The 14,638-nt window shown below is 41.6% G+C and overlaps 1 protein-coding gene across 1 annotated transcript; it reads right to left on the bottom strand.

The window, feature by feature from the left end:
• Window positions 1-419: 419 nt before the first annotated feature.
• On the bottom strand, window positions 420-13,791 carry LOC127367600 (zinc fingers and homeoboxes protein 1). Its single transcript, XM_051407602.1, has 8 exons — window positions 13,656-13,791; window positions 11,605-11,929; window positions 11,003-11,460; window positions 10,464-10,682; window positions 10,027-10,242; window positions 9,303-9,467; window positions 7,796-9,031; window positions 420-6,492 (listed from the first exon to the last, which is right to left on the bottom strand). The coding sequence occupies exons 2-8, from the start codon at window positions 11,810-11,812 to the stop codon at window positions 6,205-6,207; spliced, it is 2,790 nt and encodes a 929-aa protein (XP_051263562.1). The 5' UTR covers window positions 11,813-11,929; window positions 13,656-13,791; the 3' UTR covers window positions 420-6,204.
• Window positions 13,792-14,638: the final 847 nt, after the last annotated feature.

The raw sequence follows: 14,638 nt of genomic DNA, 5'->3' as shown, positions 1-14,638 counted from the left end.
AAAATAATTTCATTATCTTTTCCATACAAAAGAACAATGTGACTGGTCTGGTCTGTACAGCCCTTTTTAGGGGTTGTTTTTAAATGTGCTTTATAAATACATTAGATTTGATTTAATGTATTTTTAGTATATGGCACTGCACCACTGAGAGTTTAGTTAAAACACTATTACAATATATCCTATTAACAGTGACGATAAATGTATCTGTGTGAAGAAGTGTGTCGCAAACTGCCACACCAAAACAATCATTCATCAAATAACTAATAAGTAGCTATGGGGATGAATAGTTAAACCTCAAAAGTAATCAATGGTGAATGACTGGCAGGGTGTAGGTTTTAATGGGACACAATGCACTACTTCCCTCTCTGCATGACTGCTTCACATCACATTTATTCAAAGCAAAACACGCAAAATGTTGCTTGCAAGTGCACATCTTTTGATCAAAATTTATTGGGTTTTGTCCTCAAACAAGTATAAAATATAAATCTTTTCTAAATCAAGCCAGAGCCTCCAAACAGCCATGATTTTAAATTAACATTGCACATATTGTCTGCCTCACAGCTGGTAGCTACAAGCTGATGGTCGCAGGGGCCACTAAAGGAATTTATAGCTTTCTGAAGCAAACCTGCAGAGGCAGACGCACATACATACCGTGTTTAATCAAACTTTATGACAGATACTCTCAGTTTTTAACAGATTTCAGACGTACAGGCAGAGTGTAGAAATAACTTAATGTAGGTGGAAATGTCAGTTCCGTAGACACAGAATAACAGTTTGACCTTTTTTGTTGAGCAGTTTTAGGAATGAACGTTGTCATCTTTGCTCGCATCCTGCGCAAAAAGTCCAACATCAAGTAAGTCAGTTTTGTTCTCACAATAGTCGTCGATCAGGAGTACGGGATAATGCGTACCAGTTCATGGTGGATTTTCTAACAGGACAGAGATCACAGCTTATTTTTAAAAACCTAAATTTAGGTTAGTCAGGAGTAACATTTTAAAACGGCACAGTAAATGTTTGTTGCCTTTAAATGAGCACCAACTGATTTATTAAGGTAGAGTACACTCTCATTGTGTTCTTCCCACACTCTGTGTCTACGGAGCCAACTGTATCTTAATACAAGAACTGAGAAATCACTGACACATCCAGTAAAACAGGTATGTATTGAAGCAGTAACAAGAAAAAAAAAAGTCCATTTTACGTTTAAAAGCAAAGCAAGCTCTTCAAAAGTAATAGCTTGGGGTAAAAACTGTCAACAGATTAAAAAAAATGAGATCAGAAAAAACAGAAAGTGAAAATTCCACTGTCAATGAGTTAAAAAAACACATTTCCATTTATACGTACAGTATATTACAATTCTGACAAGGTGTATTTTTTGGCCAAAAAAAGTTGGCTACTGTATAGTGAAAACATTTTAATCTCTGATTGCTGTAAGAAACATTCAACCAACTACCTGTCTAAATACAGAAAACAAGTGAGGACTAAATAGCAGAAGTATAGCGAAGGATACAGATATGACATTATGTGCACAATAGGACAGCAGGTAAACTACTCAGATCACAATGTTAGCTCTTAGCTCTACTGCACAAAGTTAACTGGGATACATGATGACTGTTGAATATAAAATCATGACTCAGGGAGCAGACACAGCACCTCAGCAACCTGGGAAAACTTTAAATACACGATTGATATTTAAGGTAGAGTTTTCTAGATCTTACAGCTTTACTAGACCATTATATTAAAGTGGAGCCAGGCTGGTTCCGTTTCTACCAATGCTCTTATCATTCCCCTAATATGGGGCTAATATTAAGTGTAATGGAAGGGAAATCTTTAAAGGGGTACTCTAGTGAATTAGTACTGCCATTTCATAAAGTAGGGGGACTCGTACGAGAAAAGTCTTTTCCAGCTGTGTTTTCATAGGCTGAGTAGTACTCTTCAACGACAAGTATCATAACATCCCTCCACCAAGGAGGTTATGTTTCGTTTATTTGTTTGTTTGTCTGTCTGTCAGTAGGTTTACATAAAAACGTTTCTGATTTTCATGATTTCAATCATCAATTTAGTGGAGTGGGCTGAGGAAGAACCCATTAAATTTCAGACGGGATCCGAATCACGAGGCAGATACACGTGTTATTTTTAACTTTTGTTTACATTGCGAGATCAAGGTCAATTATAGCAGTCTATGGTGAAATGAACTGAATTTGTAAAGCATGTGTAAACCTGTTGTATTTCAAGTGAATGGTGTGCAATGTCTACAACAAAACATCAACAACAGCCACCTCAAACATCACTGCAGAAACAAAACAGCGCCCTCCTAGTTCATGTGTAAAATCAATGGAGGGCCCCTTTAAGTAACTGTGATGTTAAATCATTTTACTGTAACATTTAATGTATGTTTATGAAACAGCTTAGTTGTAAAGCTTTAACTTTTTTGACACATTATTAAGAAGAAAAATGTTTTCCCAGTGCTAACAAGACAATAGTGTGTCTTTTCTATTGAGTTCTGATTCTATATTTTTGCAACCAAAGTACCAAAAAGCCACTTGGGCAACACTGGCTGAACTCTTAAACTGATTCTATTTCAAAAACACTACTCTATTGTACATATTGTATGAGTCTGTCTTGTTAACAAACAATCCACTAATGTCTGGAAAGAGTTGTAATGACACAGTTTTCATAGATAGAAACATATAAAACCATTCAAAACAGACTGACTATAGTAAAGAATGAGCACACTGTAAAAGACTGTGGGTTGGATACCTGGAGGCAGGTATAAGCCTAACCTGTGGACTAAAACAAGCTAACTGTGGACACAGCCAGTTTTTAGCACATGTAGAAATTAGCACGTGAAGTACCGGGATTCAAATGGTCGCAAAAGGGCACAAAATGGCTGGGCATAATGGCCGGTTTGGAGCAAAGGACTCTTTGCTTAAAATGCTGCTGTAAAAGGAGCTGGCTAACTGAAGTAAGCCTGTCCAAGCTAACAGTGACAAGACTTCAATAAATATTTCCAGAGTCCATGAACGGAAGAAAACAGGTCCATAGTTGCAGTTAACTTGGTGATGCAAGGTAACCGTTATTATTAAAGCTACACAAAGAATTAATCCCAGATTAAGCTTCTACTGTGCCAAGTATACCAACCCAGAATATTGTATGTACAAATGAGCGGTTGTTCGTCTTGGTTATTGCATGCAGTATTAGACAAAAGGTATACCTTAACATTTTGAATTTATTTTTCATGACCAGGCACTTGTCACATTATGCAAAATGTATCAAGATTTCAGTTTCAGATTTGTCCTTCAGTTGCTGTGAACTAGCTATCTTAGTTAGCTTACGTCTAGCAGACAACACTGGTTTCATTAAAATCGAAGTGACAACATGATGTGTGACAAGTGCCTGGTGGAAAAACACAATACAATTCTGAACACCAAGGTATCTGTTTAAGGACTTACAACAGAAGTTTCCAACGTCAACTTCAGAGTAACTAGGCATCTTTTAGCGTCAGCAGAAAGCAGAGCTCGGTCATGCATCACAACTTAGTTTGAACAAGCCTCCCTTAAGAATCCCCCAACAGTGTGGGATTTTTCAAAGCACTGACAAGTTCTCTCCCATCACCTTCTGTCGAGAGTTGGTGAAATTCTGTTCAAACAAGCGTACGAGCCGTGTAGGCACATAGGTTTATCTGCAAAGCTTCATCAGAGTCTCTCCCCCTATTTGTGAAGAACTGTAGTCAAGACAGTTGTCAGTCTATTGTCCTGTCGATTTACCGCGGTAAAGTCTGAGGAAAACAGTTAGAAAGAGGAGCGTTATTTGGTAGGCTTCCCGCCACAGAGGGAATGCTATGCTGTTTCTTCAGGCATCACAACAATCCCTTTGACAGAGAAAGTGAATTTTCCAAGAAAATTTTTCTGAACAGTTTCAGTCTTTTGAAGATGTTCCTATAGCCCTGTCTGTCTGCCTGTCTGTCTGCCTGTGTTGTAGACAATTGAATGAGACAGAGAACCAATAGGACGCCGCTAACGTTTACAGAAACATGTCTTGGGAAGTGCACATCAAGAGTCTAGGCATTCATTTTCCAAAAGTGGACTGGAGGAGGGGGGTATAGAGTCTGACAGGGGTATGTGGGAGCAGAGAGGGGAGATGGGAGACAATTCCCACAATTTAAAGCAACAATAAAAAACACAACAAATATAACATGTGCATTTTCTAAAGGAGAAAGGATTCAAAATGGGGCTCAAATTGTGCAATTTAGCGAAAGAAAGCATTGCGTGTGATTGTTCTACTAGTTTTATGAGCCTCATAAACATCCAACTATGAAACAACACATATTATTAGAAAAAGTGGATCAATTTATTCCTCCTCCTGAAAACACACTGAGGATAAAAAAAGGCAAAACACTGGTTCAGTTTGTAGTCATACAAAACAGATTTGGTCTCTCAGAGCCATTTTATGGTATAATAAGAGATTAAGGTGCCTAATCAGGATTCAGTCCACAATGTACACAAGTGGACAAAGTGCATTTTTAAAAAAGTTTAGTTTAGGTGCTTCACGTTTTTCTCTTCAGTGCAGACTGGACTCAAATTATTATTTGAAATGCTGTTAAACAGTCTTTCTTTAAAGTACGGGTCGAGACCCAAAATGATTCACAGGCCTTGTTTTTGACATGAGCAGATGAGCCCAAACCTAAAGGCAAGGTGTTGGTGATTTGGTGGTGATCGCAGTCTTGTAAAGGTGATAACCTGTGGATTGACTTGATCTAAATCTACACGGGAGCTGCAGCTGGTGCTTACGTTTACATGGTTTAAAGAAAACTCTGCAATGCTGCATCCCCATCTTAAAATTCAGTCATCAGAGGCCCACCATCAGTAAATTCTAAGCTAAATACTTCTGTTTCTATGATTATTTCAGAGGACCCACATGTGTGTCTCACAGCGCCTCTGCCTCAAACTGTAGCTCACTGTTCAGGAGCCAACACATTCAACTTTAGGACAACAGCATCACACTGTCTGAATCTACATAACAAAAAAAACTTTAAAAAAGGTCATAATAGCACAGGATTTCTATCAAAAGGTGAAAATTAGTTTAAAAACATTGATAGCAGTGCATATTAAACACATACTGTGGCATTTTTCCATCAGATCTGTAGGTGTTCAGTTAAAAATCTATAATACTAATAATACTCATAAAACAACAAGCCACTATAAAGGGAAGACTTGAGTAGACATCCTGTGTTGTTTAAAAGCATCGTGGCATTGGCATTCATTCAGCATTAAGGTACTTTGTCTCATATTGAGATAAAATGCCTGACTTTCAGAGTCATTATCAATCCATGTGAGCGCAAACAACCTGCTGATTCGTATCTGGTCCTTACGACCTTCACTGGTGTTAGGAAAAAACAAAGATACTGTATAACATAAACCAACCAGTTCCTCAAATAGATGTATGTCAGTTTCATTGGGGACGTTGCTCAGAAGTGACATCTAGCTGTGATACATTTTTAAGCACCTTTGTAAACACGTCAGATAAGTCTTTTTTTTTTTCTCTGTGCGCGCTCATAGTTTGGGACCAGGGGTGAAACATTCATAACATTGGAGATAGAAGTTTGAAATTAGGCCTGTGCTTATAACAAACACTCTTTCTCAAGGAAATGCAGCATTATGTGTAAATAAGTCTGCCTTTGCTGACTTCATTCAAGCAAGCAAAGAGTGCAAATTTAACAAGGGGCATGGCGGACATTAAAACTGTTAATTCCTCCTAAAATCTCTCATCTACAACAGTCGGCATTCGTCGGTTGTTCCTAAAAAATAATGATGTATGGATGTGTCTGGATACATCACCTTTTTGGGTAACTATTTCCACAGTTTCCATCTTCATCTCAGCTTGAAGCACTTCATGGTATTTCCTTTTCACAAAATATTGTGTATTGAATCTTAAGCTTTACCAAAGTTTGGTATGCCACTTAAGGTTTTCCTTCTTTACCATGACTCTTGTCTAAACTGTTACACATTACTTACAGTAAATAAGATTAAGAGGGTGAGCTAAAGCTAATAGTCCATCTGTTAGTCTCATGTGTTTCAGAAATTGTTTGAAAATACAGTGAATTAATGTTGCAAATGAGTACACATGCACATCAGTGGTAAAAAGACTTGGTTCAACAGTATTTCTCTTGTGACATTCTGCAATGTTTCACTTTGCCTCCCACAATCATTAGTCTTCAGAAACTGACAAGGACTTCCTGACGCTACGTGACGGCTCCCAAACCTCACTGTCGTCCGTATCATCGCCGTCGCCATCCTCGTCTCCTTCATCGTCATCATCTTCGTCTCCCATCCCTGCGCCGGTCTGCTCCTCGGTGGCCGTCGACGCCTCTCCCCGTGTCTCTGCTCCCTCTTCCTCTCCTCCCTTGTCTCCATCTGTCCTTCCTAACGCCGGCTCCTCGAAGGGATCTGACCCGGTCTCCAAGCGTCGCTGGACCTCGGCGAACCATTCCCTCACCTATTGACGGAGAGAGAAACACTTCAACTGTGTGTTGAGAGCAGAGCTGCAGCTACTAGTGTGAGGATACCAAGGTCATGTCCTTTGTGATATTTCTGGGAATTTAGATAGGAGGGACCGATTCATCTTTCACAGTCAGAGCTTTCAATCCAAACCACCAATACACAAGAGTTTCTGGAGGGAAAAAAAAACTCAGTAGTGGCTGTTAACACTTAACATGTTGTTAACATGTCTTTATGACATGAAGATGAGTTTGCATTATGCCGTTAGACACATTTTTTAGGACAAAATATATTAAAATGTGGCTGTTTTAGGCAGAAAAAATGAATGAATCAAAATAAAATGGATTTAGTATTCTCTATCAGAATTAGATAGCTGGTTGTTTTAGATCAGACGTTTACATAACCTTTAGATGCATGGAAATATAATTGAGTGGTTCAATAAATCTGTTTAAATTTAAATACACAAAAGTCTTTGTTACCCATGCTATATAATAATGTCAGTAATACATAAAATCCCAGTTTTCAGCGAAGCTTCATTTGCAGTAGTCATTCCACAGTTTTCCTTTATAATTCATGTTAATCAAGCAGTGATGGTTCGTATAAGTTTTCATGAATATATATGTCATATATTGGGAATGTAATTCTGGCATAATTTCTGTATTAGAACTACTGTATAATATAAAGCCCTGTAAATGTTTAGAGACCAAATTTGTATATTTTGCTGTATAAATAATACTGACTTGATTATACAGTATAAGGAGTTGAGAAAATAACATTTGCACCTCAAATGAAAAGAAGAGAGAACATAGATCTCAGTGCCTACCAAATGTCTGGGGATTTCTAAATGCAAATGAGTTGCTTGAACAGCGGTGAGAACTACGTAGGGAAACAAACTGGAGATACATCAAACCACTTTTTAAAACAATGGAAAATGGATGTCCTGAGCAATGTTATATAGTACGACAGTGTTTACAAGCACACGACTTCCACGCCACCGCCCTGAAGACTTGAATTGGTTCTACAATGCAGGTTTTTTTTATGCAGGGCTCAGTCTCTATTGAGGGAAGCATTTAGAGACTGACTTGTTAGTCTATGCATGTTAAAGACATTCTTAGCTTTCTACGAGTGGGTAAAGAGCATCTTAAATTACAATGCTTTTGGACTGAGTTGGATCTTACAATTGAAAAGAAGCTTTTGGGAAACAAGGTCCTGGCTGACAGGTCAGAAGCTGATTATAACAGAATACAGTGACACATATGCAAGTTCTCTCACATCCCAGTTAAAAAACATTGTTTCATTACCTGTTCATAGCTCATGTTGGTCTTGGTGACAAGCTCATCCAGGTCTTGCTCATTGAGAAAACGGTGCTTTAGGTAGTACTCCTTCAGAATCTCCCTCCCACTCTTGAATTTCTTTGACGGGGGCGCTCTATCGACATCTGCGCTGAAGGAGGCGGACCTTCTTGGCTGCTTTCTGGTTCGTGACCGCCCCCAACCACGATTTCGGGCGCGTCTTTTCCGGCCGGTGCTGCTGCTGCTTCCCATTTTATTGCCTCCTCCACCATTTGGCCCTTCGATGTTGCCACTTTGGTACTGGAAGAACCACTTCAGGTTACTGTTCTTCCATGAGTACCGAGAGTCCCCAAACCAGCTGACGATGTAGGACCGGGGAAGGCCGCTGTCTTCTGCCAGCTGGTCGTACTCCTCTGGTGTGGGCCACTGGGTCCGCACAAAGGCACTTTTCAGAATATGGAGCTGCTCTGGAGTCTTTTTACTCTTATCTTTCATGTCTTTGATGCTGCTGCTGCTGCTGGTGGGCAGCTGCTTAATGCGACCGCCAGGAGGAGTTTGACTACCTTTACGAGACGAGGAAGCAGAAGGAGAAGAAGCGCTCGCTCCTATTCCTCCTTCTCCTGCTTTTGCTCCGTCTGTCTCCAACTTTCCTCCTTCTGAAGAATCTGGGGAAGAAGTGCTAACAGAAGGCATTTTTCGTCTCTCGGTGAACCAGGCATCAATCTCCCTCCGTGTCAGTTTAGTCTCTGACCTCAGGCGGCTCAGTTCTTCATCTGAAGGGCTGTTGCTCTTCTCAAAACTTTCCTCCAGCACCACCAGCTGCTCCGGAGTCTTCTCCTTAAACTTCTGCAGGGTAAAATCGGGGAACGGATTCCATGTTTTGGGCCGCGTCTCCCTCTCCTTCACAGGAGGAGTACGTGGAGGAAGGGGAGATGTGGGGGTCTCGTCGCTCGAGTCAATAACAATGGTGGTGCTAGCACTGCTACTACAGCTGCCACTTCCCCTGCCCCCACCGTCATGGAAAACAATGACATGGCTGTTCTTAGAGTTGCGCTGGTTGTACCTGGTGTCACTGAACCACTTCTTGATCTCTCCCTTTGTCAGGTTGGTGAGCTTCATCAGCCGGGCAATTTCTGCATCAGTGACAAAGTGGTTCTTCAGGTAGCTGGCTTTAAGCTCTGCCAGCTGCTCTTTGGACTTCTTAGGCCGCAAACTGAATGTGTCAGCACTGAGGGCCGAGTTCTCCTTAGAAATGGAAGCGGAGAGTTATAGATTAAACAAGGGTTTCTACAGGCATACAGAAGTACTAAATACCTGCTAGGAGAAAGACAACATGGCTACAGATGAGATGTGTGCAACTTTTGTGAATGTACGTGGATACATTACATACAACTGATGAAAAACACCATGTGGTAATTCTGTCGACTGACTGGGTTAGAAATTAGAAACTTGCTTGTTGACAGCAATTGAGAGCACAAGAGCAAAAAAAAAAGGCAGCAACAGGTGCTGTCCTTACCTGTGGGGAAAGAGAGGGAGGCTGGACAGTGGTGGCCCTTTTCAGCTCACTGTTTGTTGGGGTGGGCTGGCAGGAAACTCTGCTGGAGCTTTGGGATTGGCTGGGCAGCCCTGCCACTGTCAGGGTGATGGGACTGGTCACCGGAAGGTTCCCTCCTGGGCCGACCTACACACATTCAGAGAATAATGACGCACAGAATATGAAGATGAGACATATAGCCAGACATAGACGTATTGGTTGTTTAAAGTCGTTATTTAGTCATTAACACTTTACTGTTTGAAACGGTCCTTAAAACTGGTTTTTGGATGTGTAGTACTTGTGTCACTTTTTGGGCAAGATTATTATTGACTCTCTTCTAATCTGTAAGAGTCTGGCCAGAGACCAAAATCAACACAGATCAGAACATCCAGCTAAGTGACAAAGATTTCACACAGCAAATCGAGTTTAACAATTCACTTATTCCTTTCACAAGACCTGTGTGTGTGATATGTTATTAATGTTAACTCCATAGATGTTGTTTCACAGCTGTAACATACATACTGCCTGCTGGGCTATAAGCGAACACAGCATTTAGAGCATGGTCTGTGAGACTGTTGTGATCATCTGCATCATCAAAAATTTAATTAAACTAAAGCACTTCAAGGTCCAACCAGTCTTAAGCTCAAGGCAGGGCAGGTCAAAGCCAAGTCTTGTTAGATATGTCGTGTTTTATTTCCTTACCTACCTGTGTGAACACCAGGCCGGGCTGGCCCACTATCTGGCAGGTCTGAAGAATGGACTGTAGGCCATTGGCAGCTGCTGAGAGTTGGTGAGCAGGAATCACAGTGATGGTCTGAGGCACCGTGTGCACCGTTCCGTTAAACTGTTTCCTCCTGGCCTCCTCCACTTCCTCTGGAGTCCAGCTCACACCGTGCTTCAGCCGCTGGGCTGAGAACCACACCTGGTGTACAAAGTACATTTGACTCCACCATTTCCAAAATATGCAAGGCAAAGGTAAAATTTAGTATATTTCAGACTTAAACTTTGAATTCAGATTTGAGGTGGCTTTTGACAAAATATACAGAATAAGGAGCATATACTTATATCGTATCTGTTTGAAGCATCTTATCTTAGAACAGACTTTGTGAGCACAGGCAATTAACCGGAACAACTTTCACCTACCTTGATCTGCTCCTCTGTGAACTGTGTCTGTGCTGCCAGGCTGCTGATCTCAGCCATGGAGGGGTAAGGAAACTTCTTGTATGTGCTGCCCAGCAGAGGGTTGGTGTCCATAGCTGCACTGTAGGAGGGGATGCTGCTGAGGGGAATCAGTAGCTGAGGCTGAGCTGCTGCTGCTGCTGCTGCTGCTGCACTGTGCTGGGCTTGGAAAGCAGAAAGCACCTGAAAGAGAGAAAGACAGAGAGAGGAGATATGACAGGTCTGGACTGATAATGCTACATGGGGGCAAAGGTGAGACACTGCTAGAGCCCTGTTTGGTAAGCTGTTGTCTTGTCAAAGTGTCTCTGAACAAGACAGTGAATATCTATGAGCTGCAGGGCTGCTGTTCTGTAGCTGAAGTTGACATCTAACCTCTCTGTTGGGGATATTTAACATTACAGCAAGACGTTTTTAAGTGTCCGTGCTGCTGCTGAGTCTGAAAAAAAAAAATGTCACTGCTGTTGCAATGCATCCACTATATCCTGATGATCGAGACCTCCTACCTGTGCCAGGCCAGCGGGGAGAACTGTGGGGTTTAAAGTGGATGATTTCCTCTGCTGCTCTGAGGGCGGGCCGACCAGCAAGCCTCCTCCCCCGAGCTTCATGGAGTCATGCAGCAGCATCTCCACAGGTGTCATCGGCCCCAGAGGAGCTTCGATGGGCTCCTGCTCTCCTCCCACCTCTCCTTCACCACCCCCTCCAAAACCCTCCACCGCCTCGTCTGCTGATTTCAGGGACACAGCGATCCTCTTGGGCTCAGATTTGGTCTTCATCCTCATGATGGGGGTCTTGCTGAGAGAGATGGCAGCAACCGCGGCAGAGTCTGCTCCTCCCTCTGCAGGTGTATCACACTGCTGTTCCTGGGTCACCTGGTCGCTGCCCACATCCTCAGGGGGGTTTGTAGCGCTGCGCTTCAGCGAGGGACCAAGGACTTCGCTGTCTTCTATAGTAGAGACACCATCTATGATAATAACAATACAACATTCATTGTGAGAGATAAAGTGATCAGATATTACCACGTTATTCCCGTTCATTCAGATTTACAGATTTTCAGGTTAACAGAGTGCCTTTACCATCTACATATGGGATAAAGGGCCAATCTTACCTGTATCTGGAGGGGTGGGGACAACCACCACTGCCTGATCCAACTCCTCTGCAGTCGGCCCCTCCTCTGCTCCTTCCTTCACCTTCCCCTGCTCCTCCTCTGGCTCTTCCTCCTTTGCTCTTTCTGTTTTCTCCTCCAGCTCTTCCTGCTCTACCACATCAGAGGGCAGCACCATGCAAGGTGTGGTGGATTTCCGACGGCTCGACATTGTCAAACCAAACTCTGTTTACGTCTGTGCAGGGTAAAGAAGATCTGGGACAGAAGTGTAGAGACTCACATGTCTTTTGTGGTGGCTCACATGCTAGAGTCCTTGAATTATGTGTTTCTGGTGGGGGGGAAATAACAAAAAATGTCATACAATAAGAGTAAAACTGTAAATAAAAATTGGATGCAAATCTCTCAAATACTTTCTTTTCGGCGATTAGCCATAAATAGCTCCTTCGGTGTTACTAAACCAGCTTCACAACTGTAAGGAGTGGTTAGATTTTCCTGCTTCTTATGAGTCGCAACAGAATACATTTAAGATTTCTGACTTGCTTAGACAAAGGAAGCAATTTTAAGCTCTCATGCTTTGACAGGCAACTTAACATTAAAATAACCAACAGATTTATAGGTGGTGAATGTTACTTTTACTTGCAGCCCTAAAACAATACTGCATACGTATGCAATTATTTCTGGGATTCAATAAGTACTGCCCCTTTTCGATTCATAGCGAATTACCCCAACAAATGCTTTCTTATGTCTACCAAAAACATGATATTTCACAGTTAAACTGTCATAAGAATAATGTGTGTAACGCCTGGGGTTTATGGAGGAAAACACTGAGACTGGATTGAAGTGCTCAGGGGGAAGACATATGATGTTGCACTTTTCATTTCATTTCATTCAGCACGATGACTAAAAACTTTTTTTCATGTGTGCCTGTAAGCAGATTTAACAGGTACAATTATGTATACGATTTCTATGTATCACCAAAAACAGGGAGAAATACAAATAAATGCAAATAACTGCAATACATATTCATATTAATGGCCAACACAATTAACTGTGTTTCAATGTTATGCAATTCATTTATTAATTAATGTTTTATTATTATATTGTAAATAATACAATTGCATATCTTTGACCTGTTGTTCAGACACAAGAAGCTATCTGAAGATGTGTTCTTGGGCTCTGGGAATAGTGCTGGTCAGTTACAAATAAAAGTCACATTGTATGCACTAAATTATTCATAAGTCAAGATCATTCATAGCAGCCCTACTTGAAATGATTAAATCTGACTACAGGATTTTGTAAAATCCTGAAACAATGTCTTTCATGTAGTACCATATTAACTATAGCACTGAATTGTCACCCAGTCCTACATTTATACATTTCTAATTCCAATCAATTCACAGTACCTTGTGTATATCACAGGGTAAACCCACATTAAGTCAGGTTATTGGTCTCCCAACAGTAGTGAGGCACAAATTAATTATATCACCAGAATAATTTAACCAACACCAGGATATGGTTTAGATTTTCTTAACTACACATTTGGCACATATTGCCTGGTTACTGCAAACATTGGATGTCTCTTTTCATGTGTGTCACTGTGTGTGTTGATGGTGATCCCTTAGGGCAGGTCATGGTTTAACTTGATGGTTACCGCCTCATTTACGACAAGGTCACTGACTATGATAGAGTTGCTGCAAATGTGCAACTGTAATGTCCACTTCTAAGACAGTGCTGCAATAAGCCTGGAGACAACTGTCTGACAGTGTGTTACACAGATAGCACAGTATTAACAATAACGATAATAATTGTGTGCACTACACTGTGCTGCACTGCCATCGGGAGATCATTTGCATTAACAGTTAGCGCCTCAAGAATAATTTGGAGGTGTGAGCTAGCTAATTCGTTATTAATAAAGTAACCTTAAAGCAATAAATTAACATAAAAGGACATCTAAATTAGCTCTACGGCACCTAGCATGTTATATGAGGTGGGCCAACTAGCCAGTGTTAGCCGGGGCGGTCAGTATTATTGATAATGTCTGGCGGTAAACTTACTGGAACTACTGAAATGTGCACTGTGTTGCTACCAGGCTGTCGAGACGAGGCGAGGAGTAATTTCCTGGGTCTCTGTAGAGCAGCCCTCAGGTGGTGTCTGTCGGTGTCTCTCCTTTCCCCCGGCTAACCATTCAGCCCCAGCCAGGACGGGACTCCGGCAGCGTTCACGTTATTTGGGCTTGCGGGTCTTCCAAACCCCGCGGAGGGAGGCAGACAGACAGACAGACGGACCGGTCTAACGGCTACGGCCCCCGTCTGCAGATGCTGGAAACACCGGACATCTCTCTCCCCGTCGGAGCAGGTTATTTCATGCCCCTGTCGCGGCTTTGTGGAGGTTATATAATGAGAAACACGGTAGTTACATTGATAACGTGGCCGTTGGCGCTGTGTTGCTTTGCTGACCTAATTCTCGGGTATTTTTTAACGGCTGATTTTTTTTAATGATCAAACGGCGTCATCATTCAATGTGATACGTCCTGACGTCATTCCTCGGCGACTCTCGGTGCTCTTCACAATTTACTTAAAAATTAGCGAGAAATAAACAGTGTTTTATCGCTACAGTGTACTCTTGATGAGGTGGATTTGGTATTGTGTTGTTTTGGGGGGGAAAAAGTATTAATAATGGTTTAAAGCGGGCCGCAAACTCCCCCGTTTCCCGACCCGGCAGTCTGCCAAAATGTCCTTACATGACCTGTCAGGGTTGTATGAGGCTACTTGAGGACAACACTGACACTGCAGAGTTCCCTTTCACTACACCTCATCTCGTCTTGTGTCAACCACTACAGCCTGTTCAGAAGCTGCTGTACAACCGCCTCTTTATATCATTTAAAAATAAAATGAATATAAATGCTAGTTGAGTTTGTAGGTAATCTGTATCATCCTCCACTGGTTTAAAACGAATGCAAATTAATAGTCATTAAATATCTCAGATAGACATTACACATCTTGTGTTATTGTTGTGAGTACCGATCACAGATAAATAA

This window comes from Dicentrarchus labrax, unplaced genomic scaffold (genome assembly GCF_905237075.1).
Source record: "Dicentrarchus labrax unplaced genomic scaffold, dlabrax2021, whole genome shotgun sequence".
NCBI lineage: Eukaryota > Metazoa > Chordata > Actinopteri > Moronidae > Dicentrarchus > Dicentrarchus labrax.
The sequence above is the reverse complement of the archived record's forward strand: the minus strand, read 5'-3'. Positions and strand labels throughout refer to the sequence as shown.